At 40.7% G+C, this 21232-nt stretch overlaps 1 protein-coding gene across 4 annotated transcripts in view; it reads left to right on the top strand.

The window, feature by feature from the left end:
- ALG9 (ALG9 alpha-1,2-mannosyltransferase) overlaps nt 1-21232 on the top strand; it is a 114237-nt gene that overhangs the window by 26664 nt on the left and 66341 nt on the right. For 3 of the 4 annotated variants that reach the window (XM_055547958.1, XM_055547962.1, XM_055547959.1), the window contains exons 7-12: nt 492-579; nt 762-867; nt 14931-15053; nt 17644-17798; nt 20268-20397; nt 21008-21155. In XM_055547958.1, coding sequence (XP_055403933.1) covers nt 492-579; nt 762-867; nt 14931-15053; nt 17644-17798; nt 20268-20397; nt 21008-21155 — 750 coding nt within the window. The remainder of the gene's footprint in view (nt 1-491; nt 580-761; nt 868-14930; nt 15054-17643; nt 17799-20267; nt 20398-21007; nt 21156-21232) is intronic. The other variant, XM_055547961.1, reaches the window with a different exon arrangement.

The raw sequence follows: 21232 nt of genomic DNA, 5'->3' as shown, positions 1-21232 counted from the left end.
CTGAGAAATTCAAGTGAAAGGAAGAAGGGCACATATTGCATATTAGAACAATATTACATATTGGAAAGGGATATATCAGAATTGAAGTGAAAGTGTGTAATATTATTTTATTACTAAAGTGCTAATAAATCATGGAAGGGAGAAATAAGTATTTATTTGGCAGGGTGGGAGTAGGACAATAAGGTCGTTTAGTTATGATTAATATATTGTAAGTGCCCACTGCACATAAATACGTATAAAATGGAGCTCACTCCGAAGCTGAGTATTTGTATTTCTTGTGCACTGTGGAATGCATCATCCTCTGATGAGTCCCTGAAGAGATCACATTTTTATTTTTGAGAAGACACCCTTTCTTGTACCACCTTCTTCCCCCACAGTAATTGCTGGAGACATTTGATTCGCAATTCAGCATGAGTTATGTGTGAATCTGTCCTGTTTGAGTCTGTATTCTGAGTATTTAACTCCCCACTTTCTGTTTCTCTGTTAAATAGTTTACCTATTGCCTTTGATCTGCTGATCATGAAACAAAGGTGGAAGAGTTTCTTTCATTGGTCGTTGGTTGCTCTAATGCTGTTTCTGGTGAGTTGTCTTTTTACGTTATTTTGTTCTAAAGTTTTAACAAAAGCAACCTGTGGTGTGGATGGAAAAGAGAACCTTAGGAGTTGATTCAGTTTTTCATTCTGAAGTCTATACTGTTAGCATTGTGAGGATGCAAGTTGTAGCAAAACTCTACAATTGCCTTGTTTTCTGCTCTGTCTTAGGTGCCTGTGGTGGTCATTGACAGCTACTATTATGGGAAGCTGGTGATTGCACCACTCAACATAGTTTTGTATAATGTCTTTACTCCTCATGGACCTGATCTTTATGGTAAGGCTGTATGAAGTGAGGGAAGCGTTGGAGGATAGTTTAATTGGCCTCAGCTTTGAAATTTTAATTCAGTTGCCTCATTTATCAAAGATAGCCTTTTGTTATTTAAACAAAAGGTAATCTTCTTTTCTTATTTAAAAATAAATGATGTTTGAACACAGCACAATGATGATATGTGGCAACTAAATATTTTTCCTTGATTAATGTACTCAGTTCTGGCTTCCTGTTAGTCTTGCAGCCTCTTATTCTCAGTTACAGAGTGGTAAGGACTCTGTCAGGCATGCCTTGGCTTTTGATGCTCCTCATTTAAAATTAAGTTACTTTCTTCTCTTCTCATTAGAAAATCAAGAATATAACAAAAATAAGAAAATTAAAACAATTCATAATCTCATCATCCCCAGATAGCTATTGTCAACACCTTGGAAAATATTCCTCCAGGCATTTTCTATACAAATACACATTTGGTTTTCCTTTTTCATTTTTTTGTTGGGTTGGCCAAAACCTGAATGAACCTTTTAGCCAACCCAATAATTTGTGTTACTTTAGTATTTTGCATTAGGGGAGAAAGTTCACAAAATCTGTAGACAAAATGTAGCAAATGAGGGTGAGGTCATCTTGAGAGGGTGGATAGTTTGGCCAGTTTAGCATTAAGAGGGGGAAAAAAGGGAATGCCTTTAGTCGTGGTGGTTTAGTTACTAAGTTGTATCAGACTCTTTGTGACCCCATGGACTGCAGCCTGCCAGGCTCTTCTGTCCATGGAATTCTCCAGGCAAGGATACTGGAGGGGGTTGCCATTTCCTACTCCAGGAGATCTTCCCAGCCCAGGGATTGAACTCGGGTCTCCTGCATTGCAGGCAAGTTCTTTACCGTCTGAGCCACCTGTGGGGGAACAGTCTGGGGTTGGTTCTCCAGTTTCTGTCCATCTCTAACTCTTGCCTGATGGTTTTCTCTCAGCTAGTCTTTTATTTTATTCCCTTTTCCAACCAGCCCTGGAGCCTGTTCTTTTTTGTAGCTGGGGGTGGGGGGTGGGGTGGGGTGTGGGGGTAGACCCGAGAGCATTTTAGTTAGTGACCACTACAGAGGGATAAGCTAGAGATCTTTCTGATCAGATCAGTCAAGTCAGTAAACATTGTATAAGATAACTTCTCATTAAATAAGTATAGTTTCTTCTGACTTAACCTTTTGAAGATCTTAGATCTTTCTGTGTATGTGATTATCTTATATTCCAGTGTGAAACACATTAATGTTATCTCTGTCTCTCTAATCAGTTTAACCCATGCCCATTTTTCTTTACCACTTTGCCAACAGAACCAACAGATTGAATAAGATTTAGAGTAAGTGTGTGAATGAAATTTACTTGAGCAAGAGTCCATGGGGTTGCAAAGAGTCAGATACAACTTAGCGACAGGACAGCCACCACCTGGGATTTGGGGAACATTGTCGTTTTAGATGACAAGTAGTAGGTTAAAAATAAAATGAATTTACAAACTGCATAGAGAATAATTGCTAAGTGAAGGAATTTTGACTGACTTCTTGATGTGCCTCTAAGATCCCTAAGGATATGGAGAGAAGTCCCAATTTCAGCTTTTGCCTCTAGAGGTCTCCCTTTATCTAGGGAGAGCTGCAGGTTTTTATTTGCCCATTGTTTTAGTTTACTCGTAAAATTTTACTTGATTCCACAAGACAATAGAAGGGGGACTCACTTCTGGATCCGGATTGGATATTAGAACTTGGTTTACATGGAGCCTATTACAAGCATAATGTGCATTATATGTTGGTGAATAAATTGTGTTAATTTGAGTTTAATTTTGAAAAATTGACTTCTGTACTTTTTAAATGGGTTATTACATATTGGTATTCTGACTGCTTATTTGTAAAACTTTGTGTGAGAGCCTATGAAAGTTTTGTAACTTGTATATTCCTCTAGATTGGTGAAGTTTTTACATCTAAAAATAAGTATATTGATAGAGTAGGAAAAAAAGAATAAATTCTGACCTAAGTTTATATTTCTGGTTTAACAGTGAGTAGGTTTTGGGATCCAGAGAGCAGTGGCCAGTCTTTGCCTGGATGTTGGCATCTGCTGTTCATTTCAGCCAGCGTTTTATGGGGAAGAGTCCTTGGGGCTCTGTTCCGCCTGCTTTAGTGAACCTGGGTTAGCTTCAGTTCAGATTTTGCTACATTGAATGTCCAAGAATTGATCACTTTCCTACCGGTAGAAGAAGCTTTATTGGGAAAGAAGGAATTATTCTCATATTATTATTGTTGTTCACTCACTAAGTTGTGTCTGACTCTTTTGTGATCCCATGGACTGTAGCCAGTGAGTAACCTCCAAGATGGCAGAAGTTACTTGTCAGTTATACCAAAAAAAGATGTCCTTTTCATCGTAGGGGACTGGAATGCAAAAGTAGGAATTCAAGGGATACCTGGAGTAACAGGCAAGTTTGGCCTTGGAGTACAAAATGAAGCAGGGAAAAGACTAACAGAGTTTACAAGACAATGCACTGGTCATAGCAGACACCCTCTTCGAACAACACAAAAGATGAATCTACACATGGACATCACCAGATGGTCAATACTGAAATCAGATTGATTATATTCTTTGCAGCTGAGGATGGAGAAGCTCTATACAGTCAGCAAAAAACAAGACCGGGAGCTGATTGTGGCTCGGATCATGGACTCCTTATTGCAAAATTCAGACTTAAATTGAAGAAAGTAGGGAAAACTCCTAGGCCATTCAGGTATGACCTAAATCAAATCCCTTACGGTTATACAGCGAAAGTGACAAATAGATTCAAGGGGTTAGATCTGATAGACAAGAGTGCCTGATGAGCTATGGATGGAGGTGCATGACATTGTATAGGAGGCAGCGATGAAAACCTTCCCCAAGAAGAAAAAAAGGCAAAATGATCATCTGAGGAGGCTTTACAAATAGCTGAGAAAAGAAGAGAAGTGAAAGGCAAAGGAGAAAAGGAATGATATACCCATCTGAATGCAGTTCCAAATAACAGCAAGAATAAGAAAGCCTTGCTAAGTGATCAATGCAAAGAAATAGAGGGAAACAATAGGATGGGAAAGACTAGAGATCTCCTCAAGAAAATTAGAGATACCAAGGGAACATTTCATGCAAAGATGGGCACAATAAAGGACAGAAATGGTATGAACCTAACAGAAGCAGAAGATATTAAGAAGAGGTGGCAATACACTGAGGAACTATACAAAAAAGATCTTCACGACCCAGATAATCACAATGGTATGATCACTCACCTAGAGCCAGACATCCTGAAATGCGAAATCAGGTGGGCCTTAGGAAGCCTCACTAGGAGCAAAGCTAGTGGAGGTGATGGAATTCCAGCTGAGCTCTTTCAAATCCTGAAAGATGATGCTGTGAAAGTGCTGCTCTCAATATGCCAGCAAATTTGGAAAACTCAGCAGTGGCCACAGGACTGGAAAAGCTCAGTTTTCATTCCAATCCCAAAGGTGGGCAGTTCCAAAGAATGTTCAAACTGCTGCATAGTCGCACTCATTTCACATGCTAGCACGGTCATGTTCAAAATCCTCCAAGTTAGGCTTCAACAGTACGTGAACCGAGAACTTCCAGATGTTCAAGCTGGATTTAGAAAAGGCAGAGGAACCAGAGATCAGATTGCCAACATCTGTTGGATCCTAGAAAAAGCAAGGAAATTCCAGAAAAACATCTACTTCTGCTTCATTGACTATGCTAAAGCCTTTGACTGTGTGGATTACAATAAACTGTGGAAAATTCTTCAAGAGATAGGAATACGAGACCACCTGACCTGCCTCTTGAGAAACCTGTATGCAGGTCAAGAAGCAACAGTTAGAACTGAGCATGGAATGGACTGGTTCCAAATTGGGAAAGGAGTATGTCAAGGCTGCATATTGTCACCCTGCTTATTTAACTTATATGCAGAGTACATCATGAGAAATGCTGGGCTGGATGAAGCACAGACTGGAATCAAGATTGCCTGGAGAAATATCAATAACCTCAGATATGCAGATGACACCACCCTTACGGCAGAAAGCGAAGAGGAACTAAAGAGCCTCTTGATGAAGGTGAAAGAGGAGAGTGAAAAAGCTTAAAACTTAACATTCAAAAAGCTAAGATCATGGCATACAGTCCCATCACTTCATGGCAAATAGATGGGGAAGCTATGCAAACAATGAAAGGCTTTATTTTCTTGGGCTCCAAAATCACTGCCAGATGGTGACTGCAGCCATGAAATTCAAAGATGCTTGCTCCCTGGAAGAAAAACTATGACCAACCTAGACAGCATATTAAAAAACAGAGTCATTACTTTGTCGCCAAAGGTTCGTATAATCATGCTGTGATTTTTCCAGTAGTCATGTATGGATGTGATAGTTGGACCATAAATAAGGTCGAACGTTGAGGAATTAATGCTTTTGAACTGTGGTGTTGGAGAAGACTCTTGAGAGCCCCTTGGACTTTAAGGTTATCTAAGCAGTCAATCCTAAAGGAAATTAATCCTGAACATTCATTGGAAGGACTGATGCTGAGGCTGAAGCTCCAGTACTTTGGCCATGTGATGTGAAGAGCTGACTCATTGGGAAAAGAACCTTGATGCTGGGAAAGATTGAGGACAGGAGAAAGGAATGACAGAGGACGAGATGGTTGGATGGCATCACCGACTCAATGGACCTGAGTTTGAGAAAGCTCTGGGAGACAGTGAAGGACCGGGAAGCCTGGCATGCTGCAGTTCATGGGGTCACAAACAGTTGGACGTGGATGAGTGACTGAAGAACAACAGACTGTAGTCCATCAGGTTCCTCTGTCCGTGGGATTTCCCAGGCAAGAATACTGGAGTAGGTTGCCATTTCCTTCTCCAGGGGATATTCCTGACCCAGGGATTGGACTCACGTCTCCTATACTACAGGCGGATTCTTTACCATTGAGCCATGGGCTTCCCTAGAGAACTGTCATATGGGCATCCACAGGACTGATGTGTAGTCAACTAGAGTTTTGGGGGTGGTAGAATTTTTTTGCTTTTTTCTCATCTTTGGATTTGACAAATCTTCAAGGGTGTCTGATTTCCGTGTTAATGCCATTTTGCTTTAGCAGGCTTGCAGAGAATATTTATTCCACCTAGGAGTTGGTAGTCTTTCTGTATTCTAGGTCTTTAGTAAAGATTTCTCATGCGTGAATGAAAAAATGAGCACATGCTGGAATACGCCTCAGATTGCATCAGTGCCCTGATCGCTATTATATCCTAGAACTATTTTGTTTAGGCCTGTTGTGTGCTAGGTTGGGATTATCTTCGTACAAGTTAAGAATAATAGAAGTAGGACTTCCTCTGTTAGCACGGTGGATAGGAATCCGCCTGCTAGGAGACATGGGTTCGAGCCCTGAACTGTGAAGATCGCACAGGCCGTGAAGCAACCAAAACCAGGTGCAGCAGCTACTGAGCCCGAGCTCTAGAGCCTGCAAGCCACAGCTACTGAGCCTGTGAGCCACCGCTGCTCGAGTGCATGCACCCTGGAGCCTGTGCTCTGCTCCATGAGAAGGCCACACACCTAGAGAATAGCAACTAGAGAGTAACCCCCACTGTCAGCAACTAGGGAAAGCCTGTGTGCAGCAGTAAAGACCCAGTGCAACCAAAATAAATAAAAAAGAATCAGTTCAGTTCAGTCGCTGAGCTGTGTCCAACTCTTTGCAACCCCGTAGACTTTTGCACACCAGGCTTCCCTGTCCATCACCACCTCCCAGAGCTTACTCAAATTCATGTCCGCTGCATCAGTGATGCCATCCAACCATCTCATCCTCTGTCGTCCCCTTCTCCTCCTGCCCTCAATCTTTCACAGCACCAGGGTCCTCTCAAATGAGTCAGTTCTTCGCATCAGGTGGCCAAAGTATTGGAGTCTCAGCTTCAGTATCCATCCTTCCAGTGAACACTCAGGACTGATCTCCTTTAGGATGGACTGGTTGGATCTCCTTGGAGTCCAAGGGACTCTCAAGAGTCTTCTCCAACACCACAGTTCAAAGCATCAATTCTTCAACACTCAGCTTTCTTTATAGTCCAACTCTCACATCCATACATGACTACTGGAAAAATCATAGCTTTGACCAGGTGAAGTAGTACTTTACCACTGTCAGCTAATTTTATTGTAATTGTTGAGTCCATTCAGTAAATATGAAAGACTAATCTTTTTAAAAATATGTATTTGTTTACTTGGCTGTGTTGGGTCTTAGTTGTGTCATGTGGGATCTTTCGTTGCGGTGCGTAGACTCTCTAGTTGTGAAGAGCGTGAACTTTCTAGTTGTGGCCTGTGGGCTCTGGAGCATTTAGACTCAGTATTTGTGTCATGCAGACCTAGTTGTTCTATGGCATGTGAGATCTTTTTTTTTAATTTTACTTATTTTTTTATTGAAGGATACTTGCTTTACAGAATTTTGTTTTCTGTCAAACCTCAACACAGGTACACATATATCCCCTCTCTTTTGAACCTCCCTCCCATTTCCCACCCCCTCCCACCTCTCTAGATTGATACAGTGCCCCTGTTTGAGTTTCTTGAGACATACAGCAAATTCCCATTGGCTATCTATTTTACATATGGTAATGTAAGTTTCCATGTTACTCTTTCCACACATCTCACCCTCTCCTCCCCTCTCCCTATGCCCATAAGTCTATTCTCTATGTCTGTTTCTTCTTTGCTGCCCTGTAAATAAACTCTTCAGTACCACTTTTTTAGATTCCATATATGTGTGTTAGAATATGATATTTATCTTTCTCTTTCTTACTCACTTCACTCTGTATAATAGGTTCTAGGTTCATCCACCTCATCAGAACTGACTCAAATTCATTCCTTTTTATGGCTGAGTAATATTCCATTGTGTATATGTACTGCAACTTCTTTATCCATTCATCTGTCGATGGACATCTAGGTTGTTTCCTTGTTCTAACTATTGTAAATAGTGCTGCAATGAACAGTGGGATACGTGTGTCTTTTTCAGTTTTGCTTTCCTCAGGGTATACCTAAGAGTGGGATTTCTTTGGATAATAGGGTGGTTTTATTCCTGGTTTTTTGAAGAATCTCCATACCGTCTTCCATAGTGGCTGTGTCAATTCACATTCCCACCAACAGTGCAAGAGGGTTCCCTTTTCTCCACACCCTGTCCAGCATTCATTGTTTGTAGACTTTTGATGATGGCCATACTGACCGGTGTGAGGTGATATCTCATTGTAGTTTTTATTTGGATTTCTCTAATAATGAGTGATGTTGAGCATCTTTTCATGTGTTTGTTAGCCATCTGTATGTCTTCTTTGGAGAAATGTCTGTTTAGGTCTTTTTCCCACTTTTTGATTGAGTTGTTTGTTTTCCTGGTATTGAGTTGTATGAACTACTTATATATTTTGGAAATTAATCCTTTGTCAGTTGTTTCATATGCTATTACTTTCTACCATTCTGAGGCTTGTCTTTTCACCTTGCTTATAGTTTCCTTTGCTGTGCAAAAGCTTTTAAGTTTAATCAGGTCCCGCTTGTTTACTTTTGTTTTTATTTCCATTACTCTAGGAGGTGGGTCATAGAGGATCTTGCTTTGATTTATGTCGAGTGTTCTGCCTATGTTTTCCTCTAAGAGTTTTATAGTTTCTGGTCTTACATTTAGGTCTTTTATCCATTTTGAATTTATCTTTGTGTATGGGGTTAGGAAGTGTTCTAATTTCATTCTTTTATATGTAACTGTCCAGTTTTCCCAGCACCATTTATTGAAGAGGCTGTCTTTGCCCCATTGTATATTCTTGCCTCCTTTGTCAAAAATAAGGTACTCATAGGTCCAAGGGTTTATTTCTGTGCTTTCTGTGTTGTTCCATTGGTCTGTATTTCTGGTTTTGGGCCAGTACCATACTGTCTTGATGACTGTAGCTTTGTAGTTTAATCTGAAGTCAGAAAGGTTGATTCCTCCAGCTCCATTCTTCTTTCTCAAGACTGCTTTGGCTATTTGGGGTCTTTTGTGTTTCCATATGAATTGTGAAATTTTTTGTTCTAGTTCTATGAAAAATGCCATTGGTAATTTGATAGAGATTACACTGAATCTGTAGATTGCAGAGATGTGATCCCTGAAAGTATAGTCTTGGCATGTGAGATCTTGATTCCCCCGCCAGGGATTAAACCCTCGTCCCCTGCACTGCTAGGTGAATTCTTAATTACCAGACCACCAGGGAAGTCCTAAGACTTATGTTTTAAGAGATGCTTTGCTGCTGTACAGTTGTCAAACAGACAGCATGTCTTTGTCATGGAAACTCTTTCACTTGTTTGGCACTTTGGGGCATTATTTCAGCTATTTTTAGAGTCTCCCACCTCAAGTGCTTTGTTAGCTATGGCACCTAGTTTTTTAATCTGAAAATTTTAGATTAAGTGCTTCATGCTGATAGTTTTTGCATACATCTCTTAGTGTTTTCTTAAGTATGCTCCTGCTAAGTCGCTTCAGTCGTGTCCGACTCTGTGCAACCCCATAGATGGCAGCCCACTAGGCTCCTCTGCCCCTGGGATTCTCCAGGCAAGAAAACTGGAGTGGGTTGCCATTTCCTTCTCCAATGCATGAAAGTGAAAAACTTTCACTTCACTTTCTTAAGTATAAGAACCTAATAAGCCTATAAATACTTCTTGAATGAATGGATAAATGAGTTCAGTTAAAGAAACATTCAATCAGTTGCTTTTGATCATTGATTATGCTCCTCATAGAATTTGCTGTCTGATAAGGCTGCAGACACATGAATAGTTAATTATAGTCCAATGTGTTATGTGCAGCAGTAGAATGATAGTCAGGGAATTGAAGGAGCAAGTTCATCTGTTGGTGTCAGGAAAGTCTTTGAGCTGAGCTGGAAGGAAGAGTAGGAGTTTGCCAGGAAGACACTAGGTGGACACGCTGCAGAAGAACAGAATGTCAAATGTCGGACTGCTGAGCCAAAAAGATTGAATATTGAGTTTGTTTTTAAAAACTTAAGGTCGTTTTACAGCTTATCCAATTTTAGGTAAGAACTACACAGGTGTAAGCAAGATAATGCCAATCTCTCCATTGTGATTGTAATAATATGCAGATGGTCCCCAACTTATGGGGCTTCCCAGGTGGCGCTAGTGGTACAGATCCCGCCTGCCAATGCAAGAGACATAAGAGACGCAGGTTCGATCCCTGAGTTGGGAAGATCCCCTGGAGGAGGGCATGGCTACCCACTCCAGTGTTCTTGCCTGGAGAATCCCACGGTCACAGGAGCCTGGCGGGCTACAGTCCATGGGGTCACAAAGAGTTGGACACGACTGAAGTTGCTTAGAACCCACCCCAACTTATGGTGCTTTAACTTATAATTTTTTTTGACTTTATGATGGTGTGAAAGCAATACATATTCCGTAGAAACTATACTTTGAATTTTGATCTTTTTCCAGTAGGCGATAAGGTATCTCTCGTGGTACTGGGCACTGGCAGTGAAGCTACACTTCCCAGTCAGCCACTCGTCATGAGGGTGAACCGTGGAAGCTCTCACAGCCATTCTTTATCCGGACAGCCGTTCTGTTTTTCATTTTCAGTACTGTAGCTAGTAAATTACATGAGACCACCAACACTGTCTTATAAAACAGGCTTGGTAGTAGGTGACTTTTGCCCAACTGTAGGCTAATAATGTAAGTGTTCTGACCTTGTTAGAGGTAGGCTAGGCTGAGTTACAGTGTTTGGTATGTTAGGTGTATTAAATGTGTTTTTGACTTATGATGTTTTTAGTTTATGATTGGTTTATCAGGACTTAACCCCATCATGGATTGAGGAAAATCTGTAAATATTTATTCTCTCTATTGTTCCTGGTTTTCAAAGGGGCCTTTCTATACTTTTTTTGGCCAAATAGCATTTATTAATGACACATTCCAGACCTGGACTGACTCTTGACTTTTGAAGCCAGGGGACAGAGGCAATTTTTCACAATTATTACTTGGATGAGGTCAAGAATACTCGATGCTTAGGAAATTTAGAGTAGTGTAGACATGGAAGTTGCAAAGTTGTAGGTGAAACGTCTCTGTGGGGTCAGAGATAAAGAGGTGAAATTTCGTGTTGCAAAAACGAAAGTGACTAGACTTGGCACTGATTCGGCCTCTTCCCCTTGTAACATTTCAAGTTCTCAGATGTTGAGGTTGAGTATTTTTGTGTGAAGAGCTGTGCTCTCTGATGAGAACGCAGGCCTGGGAGAAGCGTGGGAGGACAGGTGTGGGAGGATGGGTGTAAGAAGTGCTCTTCTCTCAAAAACGACAGCGGGTCTGCTCAGGGATGCCCCTTGGAGCTTAGGATATGATCCGTGCCTGTCTGTCTTATCAAATCTGTCAGGCCACAGGACGGGAGATTTCAGAAGGTAAAGGATAGAGCCCTTGGTCAGAAGGCCCACAGCTTTCCAGTCCTGCAGCAGCAGAGGATGAAGCCCCAGAGGAGGCTTTGGAGGCGTGCTTAGGGTCACCCACTAGCATGACCTGTTCTGGAGCCTTCTTTGTTTTGTTAATCATTTGTGTTGAACCTTGGTGGATTTTTCCTCTTGGTGGTGCAAATTTGACATTTATAAGGATGATTTATTATAATTTAGTTCCTAGAGTTCTGTAAAACTGTAGGCCTATAAAGTAGTTCCCGTTCATTCAGTCGATGGAACAATAAACATTATCCCTTCTTCTTTTAGTCTCTGACAAAGCTCCCTTGAGCTCATTTGAATGAAAGGGATTGAGGCAGTTTCCATGAAAAGGGAGATAGGTGAGCCCCCCTGCACCCTGCTTCCAGCTTCCTTTCACCTTACGTCTTGCACGAGTTAAATGCTTAGCTTGTCATTCTGACATATTTTTTTCTACAATACATAGTTCACTTTTGATAATTTCTGAGAGCAGTGTTGAATATCTCCCTGAAAGAGATACAGGTTTTTACTCTTATAAGGTAGATGCCTCATCAAGTAGGGGAGGACACTGGTTAACAGAATTCACTATTTCTTGTCCCCTTTTGCCCTTGTTTTTAAGACTGTTGTCACTTGAACCTTCCCAAATCTTGACTTATTCCCCAGTTTCTACCCGATCCTTCAGGGAAGTAACAGTCTATTACGAAATGTTCACAGCCTAGCTATGAACTTGATCTATGAGGTCCTAACACATAAAAATAATTGAGTTTACCAAGTTAATGCTTTTGGTTCCACATCTCAGCATACAGTATACCTTGGTTAAAAGGTAGACAGCCTTAAAATAAACAAATTAAGAAAAAAAAAAAGTAGACAGCCCTAACAGGAGGGCATAGTAAGTTGTGGTAAAGAGGAAAACACTAGAGGACTTTGCTTGAAAAAGCATATATTAGCAAGGATCAAAGAGAAGGAGGCTTTTATCTGTTGATGTTTAAGCATCTGTAACAGATGATGTGAAGGGCGACCCCCTTTTTTCTAGTCACGCTGCTTTATCATCCCAGGGTCAAATTTCCAGAATTTTGTAAAGAAGAAGGTGGGTCAGGGTTGATAGCGTTGCCTCCACACTGGCGGTCAGGAGATGATTGTGCGAAAACTTACTTCTCTGAAAACTGGACTTCTAAAGGACTCAACTTAGGAAACGTGCTGTTAAATAGTAATTAAAACCCAGGAAAGACGTGTGTTTTCCATTTTGAAAATAAAACCATCCAATAGTTTTCTGTAGGAGAAGGAAATGGCAACCCACTCCAGTATTCTTGCCTGGAGAATCCCATGGACAGAGGAGCCTGGCGGGCTACAGTCCACGGGGTCGCAAAGAGTCAGACATGACTGAATTGACTTAGCAGGCCAGCAGTTTTCTGTAACCTAAAAGATTATTTGTAAAGAATACAAGATACAAATGTCTCTAATGAGCTTGGCCTGGGACAGAGTCTCTCTTCCTGGACAGTCCCTGTCCCTGGGTTTCGACAGGAGGGAGGGAGCTTTCCCTAAAGCTGGACACACTGTCGAACCTGAGTCCTTCCCCAGGGTCCCCTCTGCATCTTCCTCCTCCCTTAGACGTTTCTCGCCTTATGGGTTTGGTTTCTAATCTTATTTTGCTGTGCAAGCTGCAGAAATGTCAGGCTTTTCTGAGTATTCCTCTGCCTTCTGATTACCCTTTTAAGCAATGCTGATTGCAGGAAATTGCTGTGGTGCAAGGCGGGTGTCACAACACACAGTGATTAAAACCCGCGTGTGTCATTCACTGCCTGATTGAAGTAATCACAGGAGGGAAGAGCAGATGAATACCGGCGGAATGTGCCAAAGCAGGCTGTCTCTCATCACTTGAGTTTCAGGATTTGGAGTTAAAGAATCAAAACTTGTGCGAGCAAGGCTTGCGTTTTCGGTCATGTTGTTTCATTCTGAATCTGAAAAGCTGAGCAGGGTCTGGGGTCTCTGAACATGGTTTTCCTCAGAAAGTCGCTGCTTTTTTGTGGAAGGTCCCCCTTCAACAGACACTGTTGAAAAGTGGTTGAGCACATCAGGGGGAAGGATACTAGAATGTGATAGGATAAATGGATAGGCAAGGCCCTCATAGCTCAGCTCTGTAGGACTGCACCCACCCCGCCACCCTCCAGCCCAGTGGGGAGGCCTCTGCTTCATGCCATTTGAAAGTCCAGGTTGTCACCTGGGCTTCTGACTGACCACATTAGAAGTTCCAGCAGCCCCCTTCTCAGGTTCAGTTAATTTGCTAGCGCAGCTCCCAGGACTCCAGAAACACTTACTTCTGTTGACCAGTTTATTAGAAAGGAGACAAGCCAGATGGAAGAGATGCATAGGGCACGGTGGGCGGGAAGATACGTGGTGCTTCCCTGGTGGCTCAGAGGGTAAAGCATCTGCCCGCAATGCGGGAGACCCAGGTTCGATCCCTGGATCGGGAAGATCCTCTGCAGAAGGAAATGGCAACCCACTCCGGTACTCTTGCCTGGAAAATCCCATGGACAGAGAAGCCTGGTAGGCTACAGTCCATGGGGTTGCAAAGAGTCGGACACAGCTGAGCGACTTCACTTTCACTATCCCTGCTTCCTCCCCTGTGTCTCCCTACCTGTTTACCTGCCGGGAAGCCCTCTGAACACTGTCCTTTTGGGTTTTTATGGAGGTCTCATTACTTGAGCACCATTGCTTGAATGTTTAAACCCCATTGCTATACCCTCTCCCCTTCCCAGAGGAGGGAAAAGCAGGACTGAAAGTTCTAACCCTCCATTCACTAGGTGGTTCCTCTTGCAACTAGTCCCCTTCCTGATGTTACCTAGGACTTTGCCAGAAATCCCCAAATTAACATAACAAAAGACACTTCTCACCACTTTAGGAATTAGGAAGGTCATTTTAGGCGCTCTCTCCTAGGAATGGGAGTGAAGACCAAATAAATACTTCTTATTATAAATCACAGTATCGCTGCTAAGCTATTTATATTGTTTGGTTTTCTGAAAAGTATTAGTCCCATTTGGGCTTGGCAATTTGGGCTGGATATAGTGGTCCAGTACTCATGTACAGATGTGAGAAATGAACAATAAAGAGGGCAGAATGCCGAAGAATTGATGCTTTCAAACTATGGTGCTGGAGAAGCCTCTTGAGAGTCCCTTGGAAAGCAAGGAGATCAAACCAGACAATCTTAAAGTATATCAACCCTGAATACTCTTTGGAAGGAATGATGCTGAAGCTGAAGCTCCAGTACTTGATATGAATAGCTGACTCACTGGAAAAGATCCTGATGCTGGGCAAGATTGACGGCAGAAGGAGAAGAGGGCGACAGAACATGAGATGGTTGGATGGCATCACCAATTAAATGGACATGAATTTGGACAAACTCTGGGAGATGGTGAGGGACAGGGAAGCCTGGTGTGCTGCAGTCCATGGGGTCTTAAACACTTGGACACAACTTGACGACTGAACAACAACAAATAGTAGTCATGAGAGTTAAATATTTGAAACCTGATTTCTAAGGTGGGGGGAGTGGCTGTGGGCTCTCACTTACAGGAGGTACTGGACCATCAAATTTGCTTGACAAGGAACTCTGTGAGTCAAGCATTGTAGTAGGTATCGGAGGCATCCACTAATGAGTCCTTGTCTCTCTATTTCCCTCAGGCACAGAACCTTGGTATTTCTATTTAATTAATGGATTTCTGAATTTCAATGTAGTCTTTGCTTTAGCCCTCCTGGTCTTACCACTGACTTCTCTCATGGAATACCTACTGCAGAGATTTCATGGTAAGTGGAATAAGGAAAGATAGATTTGGGGGGAGGGAAGAGAAGTAACAATGTATACCAAGAAATAAAAAAAAATCTACTTATTTTATTTTCCATTTTCTTCCTATGGAAATGGTTGGCTTATTGCATTTTTCCATCTCTGTTTATAGTTTATTCAACCTGTGCTAACCTATGTGGTAATCTGGTTAATAATTGCAAGTGAGGAAGTCTGTATGATTTATAGAATCATCTGGGGAGGCAAAAGCATTTAAAAAATCTTGGGAGATAAGCCTATTTAAAGAAGTGTATGTTAGTATGGTAAATTGCTTAAGATAATCAACTCTAGAGGCAAACAATTTCTGGGAAATTCAACCAAAAATCTGGAAACTAAGCCATGTAGAGATTCCCCCACATTTGGTGCTTGCTCTGACTGGAAGACAGAGCTGAGCAGAAATTCGTTTGAGTTTTGGAAGAAGATTTAATTTCCAACTTTTCGTTCTGGTTTGGATGCCAGGTGATCCCTCCATACCATTTCCCATTCTGCTTTTCTACAATTAGTGGTTTATAAAGAGTTTGCTGTGTTCATAGAATATGAAAGCAGCCTTCAGAGTCACTTTTGCTTTATTTTAGAACTTTTGTTGTAACATAACCCTGATGCCGTTATCTAACAAAATTAAGTTTTTTTCTTAATATCACCTAATGCCCAGCTAGTATTTAGATTCCTACACTGTCTGGGAAAAAAAAAAACTTTTATAGTTTGTTTAAAGCAGGATCTAAATGAGTCATATACTGAATTTGGTGTTACGTTTCATAAGCTTTTCTAGAGGTTTCCCCCCCTCCCTCACCTTTGTCCTCCTGAAGATTTCTAAAGAAACCATGTCACTTATCTTGCATATATAGTGTCCCGCGTTTGGATTCAGCTGTTTGTTCCCATGAGGTATTAACACATTCCTTCACTCCTTATGTTTATTAAGGATCACTTTTCTTTTTTTTTTGATAAGTACCTTTTTCTGACAATAAAAATAATTTATACTTGTGGAAGATTTGTAAATGCTTGTAATATAACTATAAAAACAGTAAAAACAAGAACAGTATATTAAGCTGTTCTCTAAAGTGGGAATCCAATTTTGGTTTAAAATTGTGCCATGTACCTACATGTCCAGCTAGTAAGAAATTGAGGATTGTTTTTTCTTTATACGTTTTGTATATTTTATAACAGCAACAATACGTTTAACCCAGTTTAACAGAGTATAGTTTAACAGAAACTATAAATGTTTTATAGAGGATGTTCCAAAATTTTAGGCCATATTTTTAAAATATGTTTGTTAGCTTCTGAGATGCAAAAGAAGAAAAGATTGTTTACTTGTAGAAGATAAACTTTTTTTCTTATAATAAAGAAAATTCCAACCCAAAATACTTCTTGGAAAGGTAAATACCCTAAATTATAGCCTAAAATTTCATAAATGAAAAAAAAGATAAACTTGTTATTGCAGTTGAAGAATGTTTATTCTTAAAGAATGTCTGCAGGAACTTCCCTGATGGTTAAGACTCTGCGCTTCCACTGCAGGTGGTGCGGGGTTGACCCCTGGTCCCTGGCTGGGGAACTAAGATCCTGCACGTCTCAAGGCCAAAAAAAAAAAAACACCTGTATTTTCAAAAGCATGTGTAACTAAGGAGCAGTAGGTTAAGCAATGCTAAGTTGGGCTCTGATGACAACCCTGATCTTTCACCTCAACTCGCTCATTGTAGACATAACGGCCACCAGGGGGCGCTGTCTATCCACCCTTGGTCGGTGCTTCCCGTGTACTACTCGTTACCGCTAATGGGAGCACAGTTTGAGATGCCTTCACTGTCGGTTGTAGGCTTATCACTCAGTGTCCATGTACCTAGCCATGACTACAGGAACTTTCCAGCAGGTGCTTGGGTCTTAGTGTTCATTAAATTCCTGCAATTCTTTCATATGGTTTAAAATACATTCTTGGCTTTAATTTTGAGGTACAGAGTGGATGGATGTGCATTACCAAACAGGAGAGAAAACTCGTTCAGCAAACTTCCTTTAAGAATGGTTTTATATTTTCTTTGAAACAAACTCTCTGTTATTTGTAGCTTGACAGAAACCAGTGATGAGTTTGAGAATCCAACTTTGTTTCTTTCCTTTGATCTATAGCTATTTGGTATATATGTAAGAAGATTAATGTAATAAACAGAAGAATTAAAGTCTAAGAAGTGAATTTATGTTATGCTTTTGGTTAATCTCAAGAATCTTTAGTCTGAGTAGCAGGACTCTTCTCTCTAGAGAGAGAGAGAGGTGTGTTTTTTCTTCATCCAGTGTAGAAATTGTTAAGCTCTATTACCTATTCACCTGACATTCATTTGTGTTCCAGCTAAATCCAGCATTGTACCTACCTTTAAATGTTGGATCTCTTGGGAGAGCTAAGAAGTATATACCTCTTTCTATTTGACTCCTTAATTATATCAGAGAAAGTGTGAATAAAAGAGTGGGGTGCCCTAGGATATATGCCTAAGTTTGAGATCAAGAGAACTTTGAGAGTAAATGTGCTGTTTTGGTCTCATATGGTGAAAGGTGGATATTTTTTTCTGTGTTTTACAGTTCAGAATTTAGGCCACCCTTATTGGCTTACCTTGGCTCCAATGTATATTTGGTTTATAATTTTCTTCATCCAGCCTCACAAAGAGGAGAGATTTCTTTTCCCTGTGTATCCACTTATATGTCTCTGTGGTGCTGTGGCCCTTTCTGCACTTCAGGTGAGTTTCAGGGAAATGTATGTCGGCTTCATTCTGTTTCACATTAAATCGTTCAAAAAGCTTAAAGGCAGGTTGCAGAATGCTTCCACCTAAGATACGTTATCCATACATTAAAGGTGATACAGATCATATTCTGAAGCTTTGATTGCTTAGGTGTTGTCTCTACTGCTGTTTTCTGATCACATATTTGCAGTGTTGATTTGTGTTAGTAATAATTTGTCTCTCTTGCCAATAAGAACCCAATTGCTATGAAAGGAATTTTTTTAAGTCGTTACATGGGCCTAGCACAGGATGGTAGCAGCCCAGCAGAGCTAATGAAATGTCTGTTCTTCAGTTATGAAACCTGAATGAAACTGGCTCAGGTGTTTGGGATTACTTCAGGCAGTTAGCAATATGGGACATTGTAATCCTGGCTTAAAACCTGTCCAGGTCAGAACTAATCATGAATATTTCTGTATTTATGGCCTTGGAAGTGTCGGACTCTTTTTTTTTTTTTTAAACCTCTGCTCCATTTGCAATTATTAAAAAATGAATAATTTGGGTAATAGGTTTTTTTTCTTAACAGATTTATGAGTGAGTGAAGTCGCTCAGTTGTGTCCAACTCTTTGCGACCCCATGGACACTAGGCTCCTTCGTCCATGGGATTTTCTAGGCAAGAGTAACTGGATTGGGTTGCTATTTCCTTCTCCAGGGAACTTCCCGACCCAGGGATTGAACCCAGGTCTCCCACATTGTAGACAGACGCTTTACCGTCTGAGCCACCAGGGAAGGCTAACAGATTTATGATAAGATATAATTCACAAGGGCTTCTCAGGTGGTGCTAGTGGTAAAGAACCTGCCTACCAATGCTGGTTAGATGAAAGAGATAAGGGTTCAGTCCCTGGGTGGGGAAGATCCCCTGGAGGCGGACACAGCAATCTTCTCCAGTATTCTTGCCTGGAGAATCCCATGGACAGAAGAGTCTGGCGGGCTACAGTCCATAGGATCTCAGAGTCTGACTGGACTGAAACGAGTTAGCACACATGCACGCACAATTCGCAAACCACAGAATTTACTCATTTAAAGTATATGATACAGTGTTTTCTAGGCTATTCGCAGGTCTGTGTAAGCATTACTGCCCTCAATTTATAGCATTTTCATCATCTCAAAAATCCTTTAGCTGTTGTAGCTGCCCCCCTCCAATATCTCCTCAGTCACAATCAACAGCTAATCTACTTTGTATCTCTATAGCTTTGCCTATTCTAGGCATTTCATATAAATGAAATCATAGAATATGTGCGCTTTTGTGATTGACTGCTTTCATTTAGCATAAAGTTTTAAAATCTCATCCTTGTTAGGACAATAGTTTTTAAAAATAATTTTAATTATAAAAGTAATTGAGCTTCATCACGGATAATTTTTCTTTTACCTCTTTCTAAAATCAGTCCTGCTACCCAAACAAAATCTCCTTCTGGCATTTTTGCCAATCATATAACGGAATCTATTATGCTTATAGTTTAAGGTTCATGTAACTGTATCCTTCTTAATATAATTATATCATTATGTTGCCATGTCTATATGCATCATTTTAATAGCAATATAGTGTTCTGAGTTGGATACGATATATAACATTATTATGTAATACATAATATATTGAATTGGTTATATATAATGGTTAGACGTAATTTATGTTAGAGTTTAGGTTGCTCACTTATTTCAGTATTATAAATAATGCTAGGATAAATATCTTTGTTTAGGTATTTGGGTTGTTTCCTTAGGAAAGATTCCAAAAAGTATGAAAGGAGTTCAAACATATTTATGGCCCTTGTTATGTATTGCAAAATTGCTTTCCAAAAGTAGTTCTAGTCTGAGAGGGAAAGAAGGCAGGAAGAAAGTCTCATGGGAAGGTGCTGAAAGGCTGCAGAACTCATGCAGGTGTGTGTATATTCTTAATGACATTCATCTGGTTTGTGAAGTAGCTTAGCATATAATTAACAGCATTTTCCTAACGTTCCAAGAGGGGAATTCTGTTTCCTTCTTGTTTGGTCATGAGACATTTTGTTGTTACTAAAAACTTTGATGAAAACTTGTCAGTAAGGAAAGTGAAGGTTAATCACCAGTTACATCAGAATAGATTGAGATACTTCATATATTAAAAAAAAAAAAAAAACTACCAAAAGCCATTTTCATTTAAATATTTTTTTTAAAGTAAATTATTAGGACTTTAGTCACTAGGGAAATATCCAACTAAGTTTCCTGTGAAGCCAGTGAGATTTCATTCTAGGAACATCCTCTGGTGAGGCTGATCTACAGACAGTTTAGCAGAGTTTGCTTTCATCTTAGAATGTGGAGTGGGTACCCCACTGTGTGCAAATGCTCAGACTCTTGGTAGAACCTCTTTTCCTTCCTCTTAAGTTATGATGATGTCTTGTGATGATGTGTATCCTGCAAGGTGTATCTTTTTTTCAGAGCAGTTTTCTTTCTTTCTAGAAATGTTACCACTTCGTGTTTCAGCGATACCGCCTGGAGCATTACACTGTGACGTCGAATTGGCTGGCGTTAGGAACACTCTTCCTGTTCGGGCTCCTGTCTTTTTCTCGCTCTGTGGCACTGTTCAGAGGTAGATGTACAGACAGTAACTTAATCCACACTCACTTTACCTTGGTTTTTGCTTGACGCGTGAGTGTTTAATACAATTCAGCCTAAGCCGAGGGGGAGGGCTTTTCTGTGTGGAGAACCTGTGGACTTCGAATTAAGAATGGGATGTGACATCTGTACCTTAGGACTGAAGAGAAGATTGAGAATTCCTTTTAGTGTGATTAACTATACACTTCTTCTCTATTCTTACTAATTTTTTTTTTTTCTTTTAAAGAATGAATTAAGGAAGCCTTAAACATAGGATGCAGAGTTGTGGCTCAAGTCCATGATTATATTCTTTCTTATAATCTTCATTTGGATCCAGAATATTGAAATGGGCTCAAAGAACATGAATTAAAAAGGTGGAGGGTGTAGAGAAGGGCAAGAAAGCAAATAATTTCTGACAAAGATTGGGCCTCTGCTGTAATCATCTTCCTGACTGCAGAGATGTGTGATGCCACTGAGTGGGATCCTGCTGGAGTTGCTGTGTGCCTCTCACACGGATCCCAGAGGGCCACTAACACGCGTTGTAATTAAATAGCAGGATCTCACCTCTCTCATCTTCGGCTTTCACACACCCCTCTCCTTTCCAGGGTATCACGGACCCCTTGATTTGTATCCAGAATTTTATCGAATTGCCACAGACCCCACCATCCACAGCGTTCCTGAAGGCCGGCCCGTCAACGTCTGTGTCGGGAAAGAGTGGCATCGCTTCCCTAGCAGCTTCCTTCTGCCCGACAAGTAAGCTGCCCTTTAATTCTCAGAGTTTTAAATCGAGGTGTAGAAACAGCAAATCTGTGGCAATGTCGTCTTAGTTT

The sequence above is a fragment of the Bubalus kerabau genome, chromosome 15, assembly GCF_029407905.1.
Source record: "Bubalus kerabau isolate K-KA32 ecotype Philippines breed swamp buffalo chromosome 15, PCC_UOA_SB_1v2, whole genome shotgun sequence".
NCBI classification, from domain to species: domain Eukaryota; kingdom Metazoa; phylum Chordata; class Mammalia; order Artiodactyla; family Bovidae; genus Bubalus; species Bubalus kerabau.
This window is presented reverse-complemented; position numbering and strand designations above follow the sequence as displayed.